Source organism: Pelophylax lessonae (genome assembly GCF_965119305.1).
Source record: "Pelophylax lessonae genome assembly, chromosome: 11".
Lineage (NCBI taxonomy): Eukaryota > Metazoa > Chordata > Amphibia > Anura > Ranidae > Pelophylax > Pelophylax lessonae.
Window position 1 is genome coordinate 208,590,234 of NC_138778.1, and position 24,413 is coordinate 208,614,646.

At 42.9% G+C, this 24,413-nt stretch overlaps 1 protein-coding gene and 1 pseudogene across 2 annotated transcripts; both read right to left on the minus strand.

Annotated features, from left to right (window-relative positions):
• Positions 1-6,822: 6,822 nt before the first annotated feature.
• TNFRSF6B (TNF receptor superfamily member 6b) lies at positions 6,823-24,128 on the minus strand (the record flags this gene model as incomplete). The annotated part of the gene is made up of 3 exons (XM_082272878.1): positions 23,946-24,128; positions 15,272-15,632; positions 6,823-7,121 (listed from the first exon to the last, which is right to left on the minus strand). The coding sequence occupies exons 1-3, from the start codon at positions 23,964-23,966 to the stop codon at positions 6,823-6,825; spliced, it is 681 nt and encodes a 226-aa protein (XP_082129004.1). The 5' UTR covers positions 23,967-24,128.
• Positions 12,190-14,730, minus strand: LOC309566947 (N-acetyltransferase ESCO2-like; annotated as a pseudogene). Its single transcript has 2 exons — positions 14,657-14,730; positions 12,190-14,054 (listed from the first exon to the last, which is right to left on the minus strand). The product of its transcript is annotated as an N-acetyltransferase ESCO2-like (transcript).
• Positions 24,129-24,413: the final 285 nt, after the last annotated feature.

Here is a 24,413-nt window from a genome sequence, read left to right on the forward strand (position 1 = left end):
CAGAAGACCACACCGGGTGCCACTCCTCTCAGCTAAGAACAGGAAACTGAGGCTACAATTAGCACAGGCTCACCGAAATTGGACAATAGAAGATTAGAAAAGCGTTGCCTGGTCTGATGAGTTTTATGATTTAAGCTGCGACATTCAGATGGTAGGGTCAGAATTTGACGTAAGTAACATGAAAGCATGGATCCATCCTGCCTTGTATTAACAGTTCAGGCTGGTGGTGTAATGATGTGGGGGATATTTTCTTGGCACACTTTGGGCCCCTTAGTACCAATTGAGCATCGTTTAAATGCCACGACCTACCTGAGTATTGTTGCTGACCATGTCCATCCTTTTATGACTACAGTGTACCCATCTTCTGATGGCTCCTTCCAGCAGGATAATGCACCATGTCACAAAGCTCCAATCATCTCACCACTGGTTTCTTCACCATGACAATGAGGTCACTGCACTCCAATGGCCTCCACACTCACCAGAACTCAATCCAATAGAGAACCTTTGGGATGTGGTGGAACAGGAAATTCGCTTTATGGATGTGATGCTATCATGTCACTATGGACCCAAATCTCTGAGGAATGTTTCCAATGCCTTTTTGAATCTATGCCATGAAGAATTAAGGCAGTTTTGAAGGAAAAAGAGGGTCCAACCCAGTACTAGCAAGGTGTACCTAATAAAGTGGTTGGTGAGTTTAAATATTGCATTGATAAAGTATTCAGACCCCCCCCCCCTGCTTTTTAATTTTATTATGTTGCAGCTTGATATTATGATATTACAGTTGTTTACATTCATTTTTCTTCTCATTCATCTAAAAGAAAAAAATGAAATATCACATGTAGTTAAGTTTTCAGACTCTTTTCTCTTTTTTTTGGGTATGAAGCGACAAGCCTTGCACACCTGGATTATGGGATTTTCTGCCATTGTTCTTTGCAAATCCTCTCAAGCTCAGTCAGGTTGAATGGGGACCCTCTATACACAACCATTTTCAGAGACGTTCAATAGGGCTGAAATCAAAGCTCTGGCTGGGCCACTGTAGGAAATTCACAGAGTTGTCCCTAAGTCACTCCTGTGTTGTCTTGTCGTTGTGCTTAGGATCGTTGTCATGTTGGAAGGTGAACATTCGGCCCAGTCTGAGATCCTGAGCGCTGTGGAACAGGTTTTCAATGAGGATATCTTTGTACTTTTCTCCATTCAGCCTTCCCTCAACCCTGACCAGTCTCCCAGTCCCTGCTGCTGAAAAATACCCTCAGAGCATGATGCTGCCACCACCATGCTTCATTGTTGGAATGGTATTGAGCAGGTGATGAGCGGTGCCTGGTTTTCTCTAGACATGACATTCAGAATTGAGGCCAAACAGTTTATTCTTGGTTTCATCAGACCAGAGAATCTTGTTCCTGGGGGCGTTCTGGTTTAGACGTGCAGGGAAATTGATTTCCCACCTGTTCTCATCTAAAAACTTTCGCTCCTTTTCTGACTTTCCTAGAGATTTTAACCTTCCCTCCACACTATTTCCGATATCTCCAATTATGACATACAGCTGCGGCTCAATTTGGTTTATGTAATATTTCTATACAGCCTTCCCCTTTAGAAAGCCTTCTGAACTACTGCGTTCATTCTAAACTTATTTCCACATATTATTCCTCCCTATTGCACTCTAAAATCGATAGGCTTAAGCTCACAGAATCTAGATGGCGTTCAGATATACTGGAACTCCCGTTATACAAATTGACATATGAAGTCAGAGGTTGCCTCCGTATATTCCATAAGATCTGGGATTTTATGGGTAAATTCAGACCGCACTATTATTTAAGGTAATGCCTAGAGCCAAGGAACTTTTGCTACATCCTTTTTCACTTCTCTTTGATTGCTTTATTTGTATACACTGTTATATTGATAATCTGCATTCCATGTCTGTAGACAAATCTATGTTGCATATATGTTCCTTCAGTCCCCGATCCAAGTGTAATGAATGGACATTCTGTACATTTTGTATTGTGATACTTAAGCACTGTTTGCTCTACCTTCTTTATATTGTCTCTTATTTTGTACGTACATGTTTTATGTACAATAAAGTTGCTTTACAAAAAAAAAAGAGAATCTTGTTTCTCACAGTCAGAGTCCTTCAGGTGCTTTTTTGCAAACCCCAAGTGGGCTTTATGTGTTTTGCAGAAGAAGCTTCTGTCTAGCCACTCTGCCATAAAGCCCAGATCAATGGTGGGCTGCAGTGATTGTTGTCCTTCTGAAACTTGTCCCATCTCCATAGAGGATCTCTGGAGCTCACTCAGAGTGACCACCAGGTTCTAGCTTTCTCCTCTTACTAAGGCCCTTCTTCCCCGATTGCTCAGTTTGGCCAGGCAACCAGCTCTTGGAAGAGTCTTAAGGCCCGTACACACGAGTGGAAATTCGGCCGGGAATTTTCGTCCTACAACCGATCTGCCGATTTTCGGCTTGTTAGTTTGATGCTTTCGACAACTGACTCCGACTTTTCGGCCGAAAAAATCCTGGTGTGCAGGCTATAAAATTTTTGTCGACCGTCAAAACACGTCCAATTTTCGTCTCATTAGTACAGATTTCGATGGGGAAAAATCTTATGAGAATGACTAGACATGCTCAGAGATGAAAGAACACAAAGAAAGCAATCCAACACATGACATCACTTCTGAAGTAGAATTCTGTCGTGCGGGAAAATTCCTGTGCAGTCTAGGCACATTCCAACCAACAGACACGACTCTGGACAAAAGACGGACGACCGGTCGGCGGAAACTTGTTGCGTATGTACGAGGCTTTAGTTGTGCCAAACTTCTTCCATTTGAGAATTATGGAATCCACTGTGCTCTTGGGAACCTCCGGTGCAGCAGCAAATTTTTTTGTAGCTTTCAACAGATCTGTGCCTTGCAATAGTCCTGTTTCTGAACTCTTCAGGCAGTTCCTTTGACCTCATGGCTTTTGCTCTGAAACAGTATGCACTGTCAGCTGTAAGGCCTTTTATCTGGAGTTGTGTGCCTTTGCAAATTATGTCCAATCAATTCACCACAGGCAGACTCCAATCAAGGTGTAGAAACACCTCCACAACAATCATGGGAAATGAGAGGCTCAGGAGCTAAATTGCTGTTGCAAAGGGCCTGATTACTTATGCCAATGTGATATTTCTGTTTTTCTTTTTTAATAAATTCACAGACATTTCTGAAATTCTTTTTTTCACTTTGTCATTATGAGGTATTAATTATAAATGTATGAGAAAAAATTAAACAACTGTAGAATAATCACTGTGCAAAAGTTCTAGGCAGGTGTGAAAAATGCTGTAGATAAAGAATGCTTTCAGAAATGGAAGTGCGAATAGCTTATTTTTTTTTTTTCAAATTAAAGAAATGGAAATTAAATGAAAAGAGAAATCCAAATCAAATCAATACTTGGTGTGACCACCCTTTGCCTTCAAACCAGCATCAATTATTCTAGGTATACTTGCACACAGTTGAAGGATCTCGACTGGTAGGTTGTTTCAAACAGCTTGGAGAACTAAGCACAGATCTTCTGTGGATGTCGGCTGCCTTCTTCTGTCTCTTCATTCCATCCCAGACAGACTCTATGATGGTGAGATCAGGGCTCTGTGGGGGCCAAACCATCACTTCCAGGACTCCTTGTTCTTCATTACACTGAAGATAGTCCTTAATGACATTGGCTGTATGTTTTGGGTGGTTGTCCTGCTACAGAATAAATTTGGGACCAATCACACACCTCCCTGATGGTATGACATGATGGATAAGTATCTGCCTGTATTTCTCAGCATTGAGGACACCACTGATCCTGACCAAATCTCCAACTCCATTTGCAGAAATGCAGCTTCAAACTTACAAGGAACATCCACCATGCTTCACAGTAGGCTGCAGACACTTTTTTTTTTGTACCATTCTCCAGCCCTTTGCCAACAAACTGCTTCTTGCTACAGCCAAATATTTGACATTTTGACTCCTCAGTCCAGAGCACCTGCTGCCATTTTTCTGCACCCCAGTTCCTATGTTTTTTTTGCATAGTTGAGTTGCTTACATTGCTTCCATGTCCTATGCATTACTCTGTATACTCACAAAGTATTGACAACTGAGCTCCATCAAAACATTGACAAAAAAGTCCCCTTCACAAAGGCCTACTACAGTTTACATCAGTGCGAGAGCTGTGTTTACCCGCTTGGGGGTGGACAGGTGTTCCATGCATCCCTGTGCAGGTAGTCCCATTCATGTTTATTGTGATGCAGAGGCTGCACGGGCACAGCCGCTACTCTCAATCTGACATCTGTTAGACTGACTAGCTTTGCTCTGAAGAAGAGGGCTTTGTCTGTGAAACGCGTATGTGGCAAGCCTGGCTTATGTCATGGTAGTGTGAGTTCCATCTTCTAGAAGACCATCTTGTCACTTGGGTTTACAATGCTAGATTAGCCATTAGCAATCGTGAGTATGCACTCATTGGTTTTAATCTCTTATAAACTGTTGGTAGTAACCCATTAGGCCTTTGTGCCCTTTTGTTTTGTTCATGTTATTTCAAGATTCTCCAATCTTATCAGGCCAGCATTGGTGGAGCATCCCGGTCTTGGATGAGAGCCGATGGTCATCACCTTGTTTTGTTTCCTAAGATACCCTTAGCGCTATGGTGTCAAGTTTGTGTAATTACTACCTGTATATAGACTATTGCTTCAGTATACCCAAAGCCAAAAATTTTTACAGTTTTTGATAGAGTATGAAAGGGTTAAAACCAGTTTACCTTTGCTTTTGCCATCAATACCACAAATAAAAAGGCATAAGAAAAAATAATACAAAAAAAGACTTTATTTTTAAAAAATAACTTTTTTTGTCAGAATTTACTGAGCAAAATATTTAAAAAAATATCTCTTCAAACCACTGGGGTGAAAGGTATAATAAATAATTGTCAGGTGAATACTTTATTTTTGTTTTGTTTTTAATACTTAGCATACAAAAAGGGAGATTGTAACTAGTATTTCCTGAAAATTGCGAAATGCTTCAGTTCAACAATCCCTTACACAGTGAAACAGTCTTGACTGATCGACAAAAATGGTCACATTTTCCAAAAGTGAAGTTAAATATGACTGAAAACATACAACATCATCATCATTCATCATTCATCATCATCATCATCATCATCATCATCTTCATCATCATCATCTTCATCATCAAGAACAGAGAAACAAAGAGTTTATTTTTATTGCCATACAGTATATCATTGTTCTTATTCAAAATGTTTGACGTTGTGTAATATTGCACGACTGTTAGGAACTTGGCAGTTAAAGAAGGCAAAAGTTAAAGGCAAGCCTATTGGATAAATAGAATGAAGGACTCCACTGGAAATTAATCAGTAGAAGCGGAGTGTGGTTGGAGGGTTTGGGGGTGTAAACCTTAATGTACAGCTGTAGGCAAAACTTTTTTTTTTTTTCATTTTGGATAGAGGAGAAGGGTATAAGCCCTGTTGATTTATTTTGTGCCATCTGTGCCCTATTGGGGAGATTTACCTTTACTTCCTGTCCCATAGCCAAAAAAGGAAGTACCTTTGGGGACCCCCCAGGTCGCCAGAACTAGTCCCCATTGTAAGATGTCCCCTCTATTACCTTTTTGGGAAAAACCCAAAAAAATTTGGGATTTTTTTTCTTTTACTTTTAATGCTATTAGTAAACAGCACAAATAGAGAGGGGTGAATCGCCCTAACGGGGGCACAGACACCAAAAAAACCTGACAGGTGTTCTAATCGCTCTCCACTCTAAAACTAAAGAAAAAGTTTTGCGTTTAGTTATACTTTATGTAGAACTATGGACAAGAAAAAACAATTATTACATATGATGCAGTCTATCACTAGTATTAACACAGCGAGTCTCCTGTGTCTATAGTTTTATGGCCTATTGATCCTGCCAGTAGATCCCGTAATATTTCCACTTTCTGCAAAAGGCAAAGCTGTCCAGTAATGGTGGCAGGTACAGTTTCGACAAACCATATAACACTGCCAGTGGTGCTTTTCCAAAATAAAAATTATATATATTTCCAATCCCTCCCCTCTGCTGCCCATTCACAGAAGCCTTTGTATTTTGTGAACGAGTTCACACAATATAAAAAGGCTTCTGTGAATGGGCAGAAAGAGGGGAGTGGTGGGCATTGCAGCTCCAGCAAGCAGCATCAGAGCTCCTGAAGTTATTTTTCCTGGAGCACAATAAACCTGTCAGACGTAAATAACAGATATACAGGTAACAGGGTGGCAGGCACCTCGTTGGACTAAACTCATGGTATGCCTACAGTTTTTCCAAAGTAGCTGAATTCCTGGAGTTTAGCTTTAGTGATATTTAGGGATCTGCATGTAGAGATGCATGCAAAATAGACCTTTGTGTTTGCAGGGTAAAGCTCCATCCAAAACTTCCCTGTCCTTAGGGTAACAATGTTGCAGTGAGATTTTACTACAGAACAAACAAAGTTGTCGCCCTGTTAAAGGAAGTGGAAACATTTCTGGATCAAATGTTACTGGAAGGTGGGGGGGATAAGAAATAAAAAAACTTCAGTGTCAATGCTAGAGAAAGACTGCATCCTATTTACTATTTTTAATTCTGGCCAGAGTTACAATTTAACTCATAAAGAATAAAGTTTTTGCCACACATTTTCCAGCAGCAATGGCCATCTTGCCACCTATAGAGTCTTTTTTTTCCCCTAGGTAACCATGTTTCTGGTTACTGGGATTGATCCAGCCTAGATTGAACCTTTGGCAAAAGCCATCTTGCTGGATAGTGAATAAACTAGACGAATACAGCAGGTATGTTTTCCAACACTCTTAGCACTATTGAAGATTTGGCAGAATGTGCTCATCTTTTCCAGTGTGTATAAACCTCTTTTTCAGCGCCTTCTCCAAGTGGATCACATTGGTCTCTTTCACTCGCTTCATCAGTTGTGGAAGAAGAGCTTGACCAGGATCTGCATTTTTAATCCTTTTTAGCAGATTGCGGATCCTATGAGCGCTGACCTTCTTTCTGCTATTTTCCTGCTGGTTCACACTTCTCTGAAGCCGGAGCAAGTTTTCTGATGTAAGGTTCTGATGTACAACAAATTCAATCACTTCATTATCGCACTCTGGATCATCTGTTAACAAAAATTGGGAGAAGTTAAATAATCATCAAGATCGTTATTTTTTTTTTTCCACAGTTCACATCGGGAAAGTCAAAATTCTTTCCCCAAACACCACAGACTGGTCAAAATATGAGTTCCTCATTAAGTTCTGGGTTATCGTTTGGCCATACACTTCCAATGGGCACCAGAGACTCAGCAATATACTCCAACCAGACCCCATGATTTGGAAAATATACAGTGCCTTGAAAAAGTATTTATACCTCTTGAAATTTTCCACATTTTATCATGTTACAACCAAAAACGTAAATGTATTTTATTATGATTTTATGTGACAGACAAACACAAAGTGGCACATAATTGTGAAGTTGAATGAAAATGATAAATGTTTTTCAAATTTTTTTACAAATAATAGTGAAAAGTGTGGCGGGCATTTGTTTTTAGCCCTCTTTACTCTGATACCCCTAAAATCTTGTGAAACCAATTTCCTTCAGAAGTCACCTAATTAGTAAATAGAGTCCATCTGTGTGTAATTTAGGCTCCGTTCACATCTAGGCGTTTTGGGGAGTTTTTCTGCTCTAGGATCAGCTCTCAAAACGCCCAACAAGACAAATCCTATTCATTTCAATGGCCCCTGTTCACATCTGAGCGTTTTGACGCTGTATACAAAACGCCCAACGCTCAAAAAAGTACATGAGCTTCTTTTTGGGCAGATTACAGGCGTTTTCCATTGGTATCTATTCAATCAAAAAACGCCTGCACAAAAAACGCCTGTAAATCGCGGTAAAAATCGCGGTAAAAATTGCGCGAAAACGCTACGCTCAGGTGTGACTGTAGCCTAAATCTCAGTAGAAATACAGCTGTTATGTGAAGACCTCAGAGGTTTGTCAGAGGACCTTAGTGAACAAACAGCATCATGAGGGCCAAGGAACTCACCAGACAGGTCAGGGATAAAGTTGTAGAGAAGTTTAAAGCAGGGTTAGGGTGTAAAAAAAATATCCCAAGCTTTGAATATCTCACAAAGCACTGTTCAATCCATCATCCGAAAATGGAAAGAGTATGGCACAACTGCAAATCTACCAAGACATGGCCGTCCACCTAAACTGACCGGCCGGGCAAGGAGAGCATTCATCAGAGAAGCAGCCAAGAGGCCCATGGGAACTCTGGAGGAGCTGCAGAGATCCACAGCTCAGGTCGGAGAATCTGTCCACAGGACAACTATTAGTCATGCACTCCACAAATCTGCCCTTTATGGAAGAGTGGTAAGAAGAAAGCCATTTTTGAAAGAAAGCCATAAGAAGTCCTGTTTGCAGTTTGCGAGAAGCCATGTGGGGGACACAGCAAACATATGGAAGAAGGTGCTCTGGTCAGATGAGACTAAAATGTAACTTTTTGGCCTAAAAGAAAAACACCATGTGTGGTGGAAAACTAACACTGCACATCACCCTGAACACAGCAACGTGAAACATGGTGGTGGCAGCATCATGTTGTGGGGATGCTTTTTTTCAGCATGGACAGGGAAGCTGGTCAGAGTTGATGGGAAGATGGATGGAGCCAAATACAGGGAAATCTTAGAAGAAACCAATTAGAGTCTGCAAAAGACTTGAGACTGGGGAGGAAGTTCACCTTCCAGCAGGACAACGACCCTAAACATAAAGTCAGAGCTATATGAAAGCATATTGTTGTGTTAGAATGGCCCAGTCAAAGTCCAGACCTAAATCCAATTGAACATCTGTGACAAGACTTGCAAATTGCTGTTCACAGATGCTCTCCATCCAATCTGACAGAGATTGAGCTATTTTGCAAAGAAGAATGGGCAGAAATGTCCCTCTCTAGATGTGCAAGAGCCATCTGGTAGATGTGGTAGATACATCCCCAAAAAGACTTGCAGCTGTAATTGGTGGTTCTACAAAGTATTGACTCAGGGGGGTGAATACAAATGCACACCACACTTTTCACATATTTTTTTGGAAAATTTGTAAAAAATTTTGAAAACCATTTATCATTTTCCTTCCACTTTACAACTATGTGCCACTTTGTGTCAGTCTATCACATAAAATGTAAAAAAAAAAAAATGTACGCTTTTGGTTGTAACATGACAAAATGTTGAAAATTTGAAGGGGTATGAATACTTTATCAAGGCACTGTATTCCCATTAAATAAGTTTCTTTTGGCTCACCTCAGCACAACCTGTTGGGTTTACCTTTCTGCTCATCATGAAATCCTAGCTATTTACATGCACTGTACCGACGATGGCCAACAAGTCTAAAATCAACTATATGCGTTTTTGCACTGTAATATTGGGCTGTACCTCTGCTGTAAATCAGCAGTCACGGATGGAGAGTTGGCCCATGGGCATAAAATAATGACTTTTCATGGTCCCGCCCAATGAAAAAATAGAAAAACTAAAAATGAACCCCCATTTATTAGGATTGGGACATGTAGATAACCTCTGTTTTGGGAAATCTCTGCAGTGCTGTTTGCTGGTTCATTGGAGAGTCTTCGGTTTCTTTTTGGGCTACCTCACCATAACTTTCTGGGTTATACCTTCCCATTAAACACTAAGTCCAGAAGCACACTGGCAGTGTTTAGTAGAGCAATTCACTAATGATGCACCAACTGTTTGCAATTAATAGATATTACTACATGCTACTTAATTCTGAGCTTTTTTGGGGGGAGCAGGTACCTAGTTTTGAGAGGTACCTGCTCCCACTTCTGCTCGGATCACCTAGGTGACCTGAGCGGAAGTTCTCCTATCCCCCTCCCTCCCTGCAATCTTCTGGGAGATCTTGCAGGCCCAGAAGATTGCCCGACCATTCAGGAGGCGCAGCATGACTCGCGCATGTGCAGTGCGCTGCCAGCTGTGAAGTGGTAATGCCATCCTCAGGGAGAAGAGAGGGAGAGAGTCGATTGTTCAGGTGGCCACATCGCTGGACTGTGGGACAGGTGAGTGCATGTTTATTAAAAGACAGCAGCTACACTTTTTTGTAGCTGCTAACTTTTAATAAACCCAAAAATGCCTGGAGCTCCTCTTTAAACAGTTAGTGTTAGCACAGAAAAAATAAAAGGATGAACTAACACTTTACACCCCTCCCCACCCCCGTAGTCCCCTCTGTACTTACCTCCATGGATGATGAGCTGTCAGTGCCTTCACAGCCAGTCCAGTGTTCCAAGGTTTTTAAATCTCCACTTTTCTCCCTCTTCTGTGTGCAGTGGTTCTAGGATGGATTAGAATGATTTACTGTGCAGACGCTGACCAATCAGAATCACTCTGGTCCATCCTAGAAGCACTGTACAGAGAAGAGCGGGGATTTTAAATCCCTGGACCGCTGAACCGGCTGCAAGGGCACTGACAGCTCAGCAACCTCAGAGGTAAGTATAGCAAGGGTGGTGCGGATGGTGTACGGTGATAGTTCACCTTTCTATTTTTTCTGTAAGGCCCGTTCAGACCTGAGCGATTTTCAGCTTGTAAAACACTCCGCTCTAAAGCTCTGAAACGTCCTACAAGCAAAATCCCATTAAATTTCAATGGCCCTGTTCACATATGAGCATTCTGTCCCCTGAAGCAAAACGAAGCTCAAAAAAGTACATGAGCTTTTTGGTTCCACAGATTTCATTAAAAGCACCTGGCTTGAACAGAAAAACGCTCAAGTAGCAGCTCTCCACCCCTAATTTCCACTCCCTTTCCTCCCCCTAGTGTTTTCTATTGGCTAAACAAAAACGCCTGAAGCTGTAAAACGCTTGTAATACACTTTTAAAATGCTTTAAAAACGCTTGTAAAAAGCTGCAAAAAAGCTTTAAAAAAAAAAAAAGCCAGAAAAAACGCCTGTAAATCGATACACCCAGGTGTGAATGGAGCCTAAAAGTGAACTAAACCTCTAAGTTACTCACACTAAAGGGAGTCGTTGATTACACCTCAGTAGTGACAGATCACAAAAGTTCTCATTTATCCAGATCATGGTATACCCTAGCGATTTGACAACAACTGCACACCTTCAGTGGTGCCACTCAGACTATTAACACCTGTCCCAGACACAATGGGAATTGGAATATATAAATAGAACAGGGTTGTTTCATATCTTTTGACACCTCCCATCTTATCCTTGGCCAATGCGTTAAACCGCATTTTGGATTAGGACAATAGAGTTACCTGTGGCTTTAGGCACCAGGGAATGTTCATAATACTCATTAGAGTAATGCCTCGTACACACATACCGATCGTTGGCCGACCGATTGGCCGTCTTTTGTGCAGGGCTGTCCTGTCCGCTGAAAAGTGCAAAAGACTGCACAAGAATTTTGTCCGCCGACTGCAGAAGTGATGTCATGTGATGGTTAACTTTCCCTGTGTTTTTTCTTCTCTGAGCATGCCCAGTCTTGCAAATCTGCTGATTGTCGGCCGAATTCTGTACTGACTGGCGAACAATCGGCCGTTCTGGTGTTGGCCAACAAAAATTTTAATGCCTGCACGACAATCGGTACGTGTGTACGGGGCTTTAGAATATACAAAGCTGTTTGATGAGTATCGAAAGACCACTCGACCACTTGATCACTAACAACCATCGATTGTAATAGATGGTACAGTAAGCTTTTGTTGATGATGTGGGGTTATACTGCTCAAATGTGATGGATTTTATGATGTACCTTATATAGATTACTATTATATGGTGTGTTCATCTTTATGTGATACTCTACATCCATTAAAGTCCATGCATTAAAGAGGGAGACCTATATCTCCTTTTCACGTTGTGTTTGTTCTTCATGTCTAATACAAGTATGTGTATGTAGATGTTATTTCAGGGACAGATACATTTTATGTGTTCTTTTTTTTTTTTTCTTTTTTTTTTTTTTTTATGTACAAGAGGAACAAGATTATGTACAAGATTTATTACAAACAGACTTCAGACACTATAAAACCAGATTCAACTTCCTCTCTCTGCTTCAACAACATCAAACCAACACGAGCAAATTCCCCTTAAGCAGCAAATAAACCTCTAAAAACAGCAAAAGTGCAACCATGTCATTCTGCAATAACTTCTCTCTCTAGTAATAAAAAATATACAAATATCAAAACTCTAAAAACTCTCTAACTCAGGAAGTTGTAGACCAGGAAGTCAGGGACTTTGCTGTAGGTGCTGGCGAAGAGCTTGCCATCTGGCGTTGGATCTGAGAAGGCGATTTCCTTTGTTGTCAGGTAAGAGCCATAGATGAAGGAGCTCCTCATTGTATCCACTAGGCGGCTGGCAATGGCCTTTCTGCGCAACAGTGCAAAGACTCAGACCTGCTGATCCCACAGATGGCTGGCTCTGGGTCAGAAGAACATCGCCAAGCTCTGTGTTGCTCCAAAGCATCCTCATGGGGAGACTTTACCTCTGGGACTGGCCCGGACAGGACTCAAAATGCCTGTTTGATTGGCTCTGCAATCAGACATCCAACAATCTTCCTGTCATTGGACACAAACAGATAGGTCTTGGTTTTGCTTGGGAAAACTAGATTTGTCTGCTGAAAACCGAGCTCCGAGTCCACCAGCTCCCGCACTTCCTCCACCTTTCTGAGGGCGTATTTCGGATCATCCGGGCAAATCATCAGAATTTTTCCATCCCAAAATTCTGCTGCAACGCGCTGCTTTTTCCAGCCCACGTAGCGGATGCTCTCCAGTAGCCGTTGGTGATACTGTGCATGTTGAGTCTCGTCCTCCAGGCTGGCTGCTGAAGAGATCATGCCTCAAGTGTTGCACAGCACAGGACCAATAATCAGCTGGCCCTCATGTGCCTTGTTGAAGTTTCTCTTCTTGGAGGGTTTTGGGATTTTGTTTAAAAGTGCTTGTGTGCCTACAGGGGTGCTGGCACAAACCGGGGATGCCATCTTTGCCTGCAGGTCAAATGGCCTTTTCTTTGCTGCAGATGGTGTGCTGAAGATGCCTTCTTGTCTGAAGATTTTAGGATGGAGTCATTCATATCAAACATACTGTGAGACCGATTTTCAGCTTCCTGTGACTCGGTATCATCCAGCCTAGGAGGTTCGGATGGATTTGTGAATTTTGTTTTTTGAGGGACCTGGATGGCTCTGCTCTTTGGTTTCCCATCCTTCAGGTCACTAATTTTGTTGATTTCAGCTCTCCTCTTCTGTTCGCTTGACATTCTCTCCAAACCAGCGTGCTTGTTCACTTTCTCACCAGAACTAGGAAGTGGAGCCGTACTCCGAGCGCTGCTCTGCTGTGAGGGTTTTGGCTTGGAGGAAGCAGGGAACTTGATGTGAGTGGGGAGTTTGTGTGACAAATGGGGCCGTTTACTGGTAGCGAAAAATGAAGCTCCCATCGTGAGTTTGGGCCTCTGTTTCACTTTTAACCCCAACATGGCACTCTTCTGGGGACTGGGGGCATGACTCTCTTTGGTCACGGGTGAGGGGGTCTTTCCCTTCACCTTCTTTTCTGTTTTAGGGGATGGTACCCCTCGACTAGGAGCCCTCTTTTTCTGACTTGGTGGCTTTTTGTTTTTTGTGAACTTCAAAGAATCTTTCCCCTCTGGACTCTTTATTCTGTTGTTAGCCAAAGGTGAGGAGACCACACCACCCTTAGATTTGGTTTCCTTGATCAGTTTTCTCTCCAGCAGGCTGACGTACAAAGCACCTTTCTTATAGAAAGACTTGGCTGGCATCACAGCCTTCTGGGCAGAGGTGGGCGACTTCAGTGGTGGAAAGGTATATGCATCATTCTCCATTTCCTCCCCTGCTGGAGGAGAGACCACAAGCTTCCTGGCCACACTGGACTTCACAGGAGAGGCCCCAAAATTCTCCTTCTCCTTGGGGTCTTCCATGGTCGTTTAGGACGGTGTGGGTGAACGTTTCATGATGTTGCTCTTATTGGAGTTCCTGGGTTGGAGGGGAGTTAGGACGCTGCTGCAGTCAACTATTAACTTCTTGATAGGGTCCCAAATGATGACCAATGCTTGCCTGAAGATGTCATGTTTAGGTGGCCCTTGGCATTATATAGCTGTAAATACCTAAAGCAGGGCTCAAGAGCAGGCGCCAGCTCGCATTGGCGACTAGAATTAGCAAACTGGCGCCTGGGCTACACTGCGGTAAGTGTCTTGTCCCCATGCGACCCCCTGCGGGCCAAGATGCCACCCTGGCTGGTAATTAAGACCACGTCTTTTCCATTTTATGTGTTGTATCGAGACAACTTTAGCCTTACAGAACAAGCCCAACTGAATGTAACTATTAGTAAAAACAGTTTCAATTAGACTCTAAGGACTAACCCATATACTGCAACTAGACAATATAAAGTTGTGCTTTCTGTGTGTGAAGCTGGGGAATACTGGAACTACTACAATAGAACAGTAATAGTTTTGGTGGCCAGCAGAAACTGTGCAGTATTTTTTTCAGCTGACAACAAAGATTGGAAGCGTTGGTGCAAGAGAAGTCTGTGTAATACAGGAATTTAATGTTTCAATAAAATAGCCAACACCTACCCATTTTTAGAAACACAGCTTAGGGCATCTCTGCCAATCGGACCACTGGCAGGCCTTTTTTTCACAGACTCCTTTTGCGCTCACTGATTCCTTATATCTGCCTGAGAATCCCACAAAGAATCCAGGATGGAAACCTCCAAGACATAGAGAGTGACCATCTTGATCCTGCATGGTTTTCTTCACCTGCACACTGGTTGCGTGTTTCCCACGCATTTGGTTCACCACAGCCTTAGTAGATGTAAGTCATCCTTTATCTCCTCTCTTTATACTGTGGATCCACTCTCTTTGGTTTTTACCCTCATGAAGCAATTTACTATATTCCCTCTTTTCTTTTCCGGTGGACCAGTGAGCGATAACCAGAAACCCCTCACTAGCTTTTCAGGACCGAACCCTTTGGGCCATGGTTGACCACCACAATTTAGACCCTGAAGATTGTACCAAACACTTTAACTGGACACAGTTGACCATCCAAGGGAGAGAGCATAACACTGTGGCATTTAAAGAGTGAAACTGCACATTACGGAATCATAAAATGAGAGGCATAAACCTGCCTATAATGAAGAGTCCAATAAACTGTCTGCAAGGGATTATAAAAAAAATATATTTAGGGGGGCTGAGGCATTTTCTGAATAACATCAACAGCTTACTGATTGATGCTGCCCCAGTAGCCCTGAAACACACAGTATAGTCAAAACTTACCGATATCTGTCAAATCTCTGCAATTCTTGATACAGTAAAGAGAGTTCCAGCGGAAACCCGGCTTGCATTCGCAGACTCTATTATGGGTGGCATTGCACTCATGTTTGACCTGCTCCCTGTCCTCGCAAATAACATTGCAAAAGCGGCATTTTTCCACATAATTCCAGTATGAGGTATAATGATGCTCAGGGCAAGGTTGGCAGTTCGTCTTACTCGTGGACGTGCAGTGTTTGGCCACAAATGTCCCTCGGGGGCACTGCTGGCATGTGATGTCTTCTCCAGTCTCTTGGTCTGTCCACCTATAGGTTGGCGTAGATGTGAAGGTCCCTCCCACGACTAGAAGAAGCAGGGCCAAAGATACCTGAAAAACAAGGACACAAAAACAATCAACAAGGTTATCCCAAAAACTTTTTTTCATTTTGGACAGAGTAAGGAAGGGTTATAACCCCTGTCAGATTTTTTTACGCAATCTGTGTCCCGTTGGGGAGATTTTCCTTCACTTCCTGTTCCATAGCCAAACAGGAAGTGAAAAAATTAAGGGAATTCCTTGGGGACAAACATTTCAGCAGAACTAGTGTCCCAATTGGAAGATTTGCCCTCTATTACTTTTCTGGGAACTTTGGGATTTTCATGTAACTTTCACTAATAATGGTAAACAGGACAAACAAAGAGGGAAAATCTCCCTACCAGGGGCGCATACAGTAATAAAAACCTGACAGGTGTTCTAATCCCTTCCCACTCTATCCAAAACGATAAAAAAAAGTTTTCCCTTTAGTTATACTTTAAGGCCCCGTTCACATAGGTGCGACGCTACTTCGCACCGCGACCTCCGAGGTCGCGGTGCGAGCAGCGCGCCGCGACCTCGGAGCGGCCGCCACGGACTTCATAACATTGAAGTCTATGGTGGTCGCCTCCTGGTCGCCCCAAAGAAGCTCCGGACCCTTTTTCTAAGTCGGAGCGACTTGTGTCGCTCCTATTAGAACGGGTCCGCCGCTTCCCTATGGGAGGCGACCTGCGGCGACCTGTGAGGCGACCAGGTCGCCTCACAGGTCGCCCTAGTGTGAACCGGGACTGAGTGCATTTGTTTGAAGTGAGCACATTTTGTTTTTTAATTTAATTATTTCTCTTATATGTGCGAAAGAGTTGAATTTAATGTAAGTAATCTGAGCAATTGTTCATGACTTGATGAAGTAGTGTTAAACCCTAATGCAAGCATTTATTTTTTAGATGTGATGGCTGCATTTGTTTTCTTTTTTTCTTTTTTTTCTTTAATTTTTATTTGGATATCCAGCCAATAAGTCTGTTGTTTTTCAACAGAACAAGTTCTCCTGCAGTTAGACAACTGAGACAAACCATTTACCACTGACAGAGGTGCTTACAATTATCAACTTTTATTTATGTAAAACCTTTATCCCAAAAGGAACAAAAAACTGTTGCTTAAAGAGTAACTCCACTTTTGTAAAAAAAAAAAAAAAACAAAAAAAAAAAAAAACACTCTCCTCTGGGTGATCTCTGTACATTGCAAGGATTTAAACAAACTTTGTTGCAGATTCCTACCTTTTGTTATTCTTCAGCAATCCATGTTTGTTTCCCTTTGTCCCTGTGCTGGGTGGTTTTAATGGGAGTGGTTTCATAATGATCAACCAGCTGCTGCACCTGCAGGGCTCTATTGAGGAAGATTACAGGATCTGCATCCCTTTAGACATGATTTCCTACCAAGAGTATCTCACCCAAAATGACATTTTTGCTGCAGGGGATGCCTGATATCTGGCTTGTATCTAAAGCTGGATACACACTATCCAACTTTTGTGGTTAGATTTCCTTCAGATTTACCTTTTCTATGTAGCGCAAGGGCCTGCCTGATTGCATACAAATTGAAAGTGTTTAGGTTTGACCTCATATTATATGGTTTTGGTAAGTCTAAAGGAAAAAGTATTCAGAAAATCTTATAGTGTGTATGGCCCATTAGGCTGGTCATACATGTTCAATTTTTCTTTAGATTTACCTTAAACTATGTAGTGCATGGACCTGCCTAATTGAATACAATTGAAAGTTATTTAGTTTGTTTGACCTCATATTATATGGTTTTTGGTAATTCTAAAGGGAAATTGTACAAGACAATTGAACTGTATGGCCAGCCTTAAGCTGGATACACACTATACAACTTTTGTTGGTAGATTTCCCTTAGATTAACCTTAAACTATGTAGTGCAAAGGCCTGCCTGACTGCATACAAATTGAAATTGTTTAGGTGTGACCTCATATTATATGGTTTTGGTAAATCTAAAGGAAAAAATCTAAAGAAAATTGTATAGTGTGTATCAAGCTTTAGTGCAGACTTCTGGGAAAAATCAATGAGCCAATCACACAAGCAGGAAATGATGTTTCTGGGGGGGAGGTTCTGTATACATTCTGTATACAGAACACCTCCAGGTCGCCATATTGCCTTTTACAGAAAATTACAGAGCTGTAGATTGAAAAGGAAAGGTAATTTATGTCTACATTCCCCGGGCATTATCTCTAATCTCTAAGCATCTTTAAATGGCTGATTATCTTTGACCTTGCTTTCCTATGTGTCCCTGTTGGACACATAGTGCTGTAGATTGAAAAGGAAAGGTAATTTATGTCTACATTCGGGCATTATCTCTACCCTCTACACATCTTTGAATGGCTGATTATCTTTGACCTCGCTTTTCAATGTGTCCCTGTTGGAACGAGATCTGGGTACTGAGATCGACTTGGTGGATTGGAGCAGAGCCTGGTCTTCTGTAGCTATATGTTCCTTTAATACTGCCATTTTAGAAGCGGCGTACAAAGTGCTGTTGCGGTGGTACTGGGTCCCAGCTCGTATTTCCCATGGCAACCCGGCCTCGAGTGATCGATGTTTTCGAGGATGTGGCCATCGTGGGGAAGTTCTACATACCTGGTGGACCTGCCCTCGATTGCTGGGATTCTGGACCCGAGTCTTTGGCTTGTATTCCCTGTTCCACCTGAATGTCTGAAAATAATCTAAATTCGCTCTGTTATATTGCCCTATCCTGGGTGTTTTTGCTCGTCAGCAAAAATTGACAACCTATCTGTTTATATAGAGGCTAAAAGGACGATTGCTCGGGCATTTAAGAAACCCATAGTCCTTTGGGCCTTCAGGAGATGAAAGACCACCTGAGGGCCATGATGGTCAATGAACAAATGTCTAGTATTCTTAAAGACATACATGCTAAATTCCTGAAAGTTTGGGAGCCATGGTTGACGTATGCCTTCCCTGAACTCCTTCCAAATAGTGTGGATTGGCTCTGACTGGTATCATAGGTGATCCCGGGTCCCCTCTTTCCCTTCTCCTCCTTCCTTCTCTTCTCCCTATCTCCACTTTCCTCTTTTGACTCTTCTCACTGGGTTTTTCCCCCTTTCTTCTTTTCCTTTCTCTCTTCCCTCTCTTTCCAGGGGCCTTGGCCCTCTTTAGCCATCGATGGATGCCCAGGACCTTTTCAATGCTGAGTTACTACAAATTTGTCCTGGTTACTTTTGCCCTCTATGGGGTTTACCCCAAAATATGTATCTTGCACTTCGGTTTTCTGTAACAGTTAAGTCCCGGTTCACACTGAGGCGACCTGTGAGGCGACCTGGTCGCCTCACAGGTCGCTGTAGGTCGCCTCCCATAGGGAAGCTGCGGACCCGTTCTAATAGGAGCAACACAAGTCGCTCAGACTTAGAAAAAGGGTCCGGAGGTCGCGGTGCGAAGTGGCGTCGCCCCTATGTGAACGGGGCCTTAGACAGGAGGTTGTATGTTGTACGCTTCATGTTTTTCATGTGCCAGTCCTAGCCTCTGCTTGGGCAGTCTAGGTGCCTTTGACATTACTAAATAGTTTGTGAGGTTGAAAAAAGACGTCAGTCCATCCAGTTCAACCTATGATGTGTGTGTGTTTGCTGCTAACCGTACTTTGTATACCCCTTTATGTTGTGGTCTTTAAGGTGCCAATCTAATCGTTTTTTTAAACTTACTGTATGCCTTAATACTGTATTTGCAATAAAAATGATTTAACCAGAAAAGGAAAGGCCATTTTTAATGACAGTCAAATACATAATGACTGGTGTAGCAATTGTATACACTATATTATTATTATTATTTTTTTTTGCTTTTTCGTGTTTCCCATGAAAGTGTAGTTAGCCTTTAAACTTTTTATAAAGTGTGAGCTGGAGTTTGGCAGTGTATCTAAGGCCCCTTTCACACGTGCTTTCTGATCAGGTCCACCTGTCAGTTTTTCAGGCGCACCTGATCGGATGCTCCATGCACCCCTATGGAGCGGCGGATGTCAGAGGTGACATGTCCACTGACACCTGCTGCTATCCGATCCGATCCTGTCCATGAAACCCTATTTTCCATCCATCTGGAGGATCGGATCTGATAGGATCAGATGAAAATGGACAGGCGGTCGGTTTTCATCTGATCTCCGATAGAGGAGAGCGGGGATCTGACATCTCCGTCTCTGCAGACAGAGTGGAGACGGAGCTGTCATCCGCCTGCTCAGCGGGGATTGACGGATCGATCCCCGCTAAGCAAAACAGAGTCCGCCAGGTGGAAAGGACCCTAAAGCCTCGTACACACGCATCGAAAATCGGCAGGGAATTTTCGTCCGACGACCGATCCGCTGATTTTCGGCTTGTTAGTATGATGCTTCCGACAACCGACTCTGACTTTTCGGCCGAATAAAATCTTGTGTGCAGGCTATAAAATTTTTGTCCGCCGTCAAAACACGTCCGATTTTCGTGCTGTCAGTACAGATTTCGACAGGGAAAAATCTTATTAGCAAGACTGGGCATGCTCAGAGAAGAAAGAACACAAAGAAAGCAAACCAACACATGACATCACTTCTGAAGTATAATTCTTTCGGTCGACAAAATTCGTGTGCAGTCTAGAGCACATTCCAACCAACAAAACACAACTCTGGACAAAAGACGGACGACCGGTCAGCGGATATTCGTTACGTGTGTACGGGGCTTAAGTCTGCCTGTGCATCTTCCCCCCCCCCCCCCCCCCCCCCCAGGCTGACAATGCTGCTTTCCAAAGGTGTCCCTGTTGCTCTTTCATCCAGAGTGGGGGCGCTCTAATACAGGAGGTGTGTGACTGGCTGGATCACCAGATGAAAACTGAGGGGAAAAAGACTAAAAAAATAAAGTCTGATGAAAATCAATAGCGTCTCTGCAGTCTTCAATGACATCAAAGCTCCTGGCTGATGAAAACCACATGAAAACAACCTTGTGACCGAAAATAGACCTTAAGCCTAGCTAACTACAAAGGCTGGCTAGGCTGAAGGTCACATGAGGGAACTCAGTAAACAAAGGGCACATTTCTATTTAAGTTTAGGTAATTTTGACATAAGCCCTAAATTGCCTAATGCTTACTTAACACTGACTGCACAACAGAGTGACAAGCCAAGTGACATTTGATAACATTGCTCAATCTCTCAAAGGTTGGAAGAGTTACTGGCGCCTGACTTCGTTCCTGTTATATTTTAATTTGCAAAGCTATATGTGGAAATTGTGACTTCACTTTAACCTTTTTACTACTCCAAGCACGTGAACAGCTCTTATTACTCAGCAATTGTTACTCTAAAAATAAATGTGCACATGGTAAATACACTATATTACCAAAAGTATGGGGACGCCTGCCTTTACACGCACATGATCATGAATAATGGTATCCCAGCCTGAAGCTGGATACACACTATACAACGTTTGTTGGTAGTTTTCTTTTGGATTTACCATCAACTATGTAGTGCAAGGGCCTGCCTAATTGCATACGAATGAAAAGTGTTTAGGTCTGACCTCATATTATATGGTTTTGGTAAGTCTAAAGAAAAAAAATATGAAGAAAACTGTATAGTGTGTATCCAGCTTTAGTCTGCAGGGTATTGAGTTGCCAGCTATAACAGCTTAAACTCTTCTGGGAAGGCTGTGTGGTTGTGGTTGAGTTCCTGCACCTATTTTCTGAGAAAAAAATCCCTCTACACACACATATATATATATATATATATATATATATATATGTATATGTGTATGTATATGTGTGTGTATAAACTATATTACCAAAAGTATTGGGACGGCTGTGACTTTACACGCACATGAACTTTAATGGCATCCCAGTCTTAGTCCGTAGGGTTCAATATTGAGTTGCCCCCCCCCCCCTTTGCAGCTCTAACAGCTTCAACTCTTCTGGGAAGGCTGTCCACAAGGTTTAGGAGTGTGTCTATGGGAATGTTTATCCATTCTTCCAGAAGCGCATTTGTGAGGTCAGGCACTAATGTTGGACAAGAAGGCCTGGCTTGCAGTCTCTGCTCTAATTCATCCCGAAGATAGAAGGGGGTACCTGGCTTCTGGAGCAAATCGCAACTGCGAATTGAGCCGGAAGTTTGCTCTTTCCCATCACAGGTCCCAGAAAACTACAGGATCATTCACAATGCGCAGAGCGACTCGTGCATGCGCAGAAGGAAACAGGCTGGGAAGCCTAAAGGCTTCCTGTTTCCCTTACTACAGATGCCGGCGCCTGCACCTGAAGCTGACTTGGAATTGGCTGGGGTTAGGACATTACGGGACCCCCTAGACAGGTAAGTGTCCCTATGTTAAAAGCCGGCAGCTACAGTAATTTTTTCTGAAGGAACATGGATGTTCCATAGTCTGGACAGGGTTAATGACACTGCTTGGGATTTCTGTGCAGCAGAGAAGAGAGCAGTGATCTGCAGTAGAATAGAAGGGATCAATGATCTGCAGTAGAAGAGAAGGAAGCAGTGATCTGCAGTAGAAGGAGAAGAGAGCAGTGATCTGCAGTAGAAGAGGAGAAGAGAGCAGTGATCTGCAGTAGAAGAGAAGGGATCATTGATCTGCAGTAGAAGAGAAGGGATCAGTGATCTGCAGTAGAAGAGAAGGAAGCAGTGATCTGCAGTAGAAGAGGAGAAGAGAGCAGTGATCTGCAGTAGAAGAGAAGGGATCAATGATCTGCAGTAGAAGAGAAGGAAGCAGTGATCTGCAGTAGAAGAGGAGAAGAGAGCAGTGATCTGCAGTAGAAGAGAAGGGATCAATGATCTGCAGTAGAAGAGAAGGAAGCAGTGATCTGCAGTAGAAGGAGAAGAGAGCAGTGATCTGCAGTAGAAGAGGAGAAGAGAGCAGTGATCTGCAGTAGAAGAGAAGGGATCAGTGATCTGCAGTAGAAGAGAAGGGATCAGTGATCTGCAGTAGAAGAGAAGGGATCAATGATCTGCAGTAGAAGAGAAGGGAGCAGTGATCTGCAGTAGAAGAGGAGAAGAAAGCAGTGATCTGCAGTTGAAGCAGAGAAGAGGGAGCAGTGGTCTGCAGTAGAAATAGGGGAGCAGTAATATGTAGTACAGAGTAGAGAGCAGTGATCCTCAGTAGAAGTGGAGTAGAGAGCAGTGATCTGCATTAGAAATAGGAGAGCAGTAATTTTTAGTACAAGCAGAGTAGGGAGCAGTGGTCTGCAGTAGAAGTGGAGTAGGGAGCAGTGGTCTGCAGTAGAAACAGGGGAGCAGTAATTTTTAGTACAAGCAGAGTAGGGAGCAGTGGTCTGCAGTAGAAATTGTGTAGGCAGCAGTGATCTGCAGTAGAAGAGGAGAAGAGAGCAGTGATCTGCAGTAGAAGTGGAGTAGGGAGCAGTGGTCTGCAGTAGAAGTGGAGTAGGAAGCAGTGGTCTGCAGTAGAAGTGGAGTAGGGAGCAGTGGTCTGCAGTAGAAGTGGAGTAGGAAGCAGTGGTCTGCAGCAGAAGAGGACTAGGGAGCAGTGATCTGTAGTAGAAGAGGAGTAGGGAGCAGTGGTCTGCAGTAGAAGTGGAGTAGGAAGCAGTGGTCTGCAGTAGAAGTGGAGTAGAGAGCAGTGGTCTGCAGTAGGAGTGGAGTAGGGAGCAGTGGTCTGCAGTAGAAATAGGGGAGCAGTAAATTGTAGTACAGAGTAGAGAGCAGTGATCTGCAGTAGAAGAGGAGTAGGGAGCAGTGACCTGTATTAGAAGAGGAGTAGGGAGCAGTGGTCTGCAGTAGAAGTGGAGTAGGGAGCAGTGGTCTGCAGTAGAAACAGGGGAGCAGTAATTTGTAGTACAAGCAGAGTAGAGAGCAGTGATCTGCAGTAGAAGAAGAGAAGGGAGCAGTGATCTGCAGTAGAAGAAGAGAAGGGAGCAGTGATCTGCAGTAGAAGTAAAGTAGGGAGCAGTGATCTGCAGTAGAAACAGGGGAGCAGTAATTTGTAGTACAGGCAGAGTAGAGAGCAGTGATCTGCAATAGAAGAAGAGAAGGGAGCAGTGATCTGCAGTAGAAGTAGAGTAGGGAGCAGTGATCTGCAGTAGAAACAGGGGAGCAGTAATTTGTAGTACAGGCAGAGTAGAGAACAGTGATCTGCAGTAGAAGTAGAGTAGGGAGCAGTGATCTGTAGTACAATTGGAGTAGGGAGCAATGATCTGCAGTAAAAATAGGGAGCAGTGATCTGCAATAGAAGAGCAGTATGAAGCAGTAATATACAGGAAATATACAGGAAAAGGGATGAACGCAAACATTTGAATATAACAATCCTGGGAAAGGTAAAAGCTGGATAATGTAAAAACAAAACAAAATCTTACTACCATGAGAAAAGAGAAAATTGCAATAAACATCTAGTGATGAAAATAAATCAGTTTTGCTTACCTTTAGCACAGAGGATTCCATTGTTCTTTTAGCCGGTTTTAAATGTCTCTTCTTTCCCGGGGTCTATAGGGACTAATCTGGTAAAGAAAGAAAGACTGCATGAGTTCCCCATTGCACCGCTAGGTGTCACAGATATTCTGACAGACAAGCTCTGCAGATGTGGAGCCAGTGATCTCACTCCTAACACTGACACAGAAACTCCTTTCAGTTTTATTTCCTATACACAGCCACCCCTTCCCTACCACACACATACACACACACACACACACACACGCACGCTCGCTCCCTCGATCATTACACTCTACTCACTTCTGGCAAGTGCAGGTTCCTGAGCAGAGAAGCACACATATTATACACTAGCTAGGGTGATGAGTCACATGGGGATTGTCCAATAAGGAAACCAAAAATGTGTGGGGGATCTGGTTCACAAAAATAATGTTTACATATATAACATTACAACTCACCTAT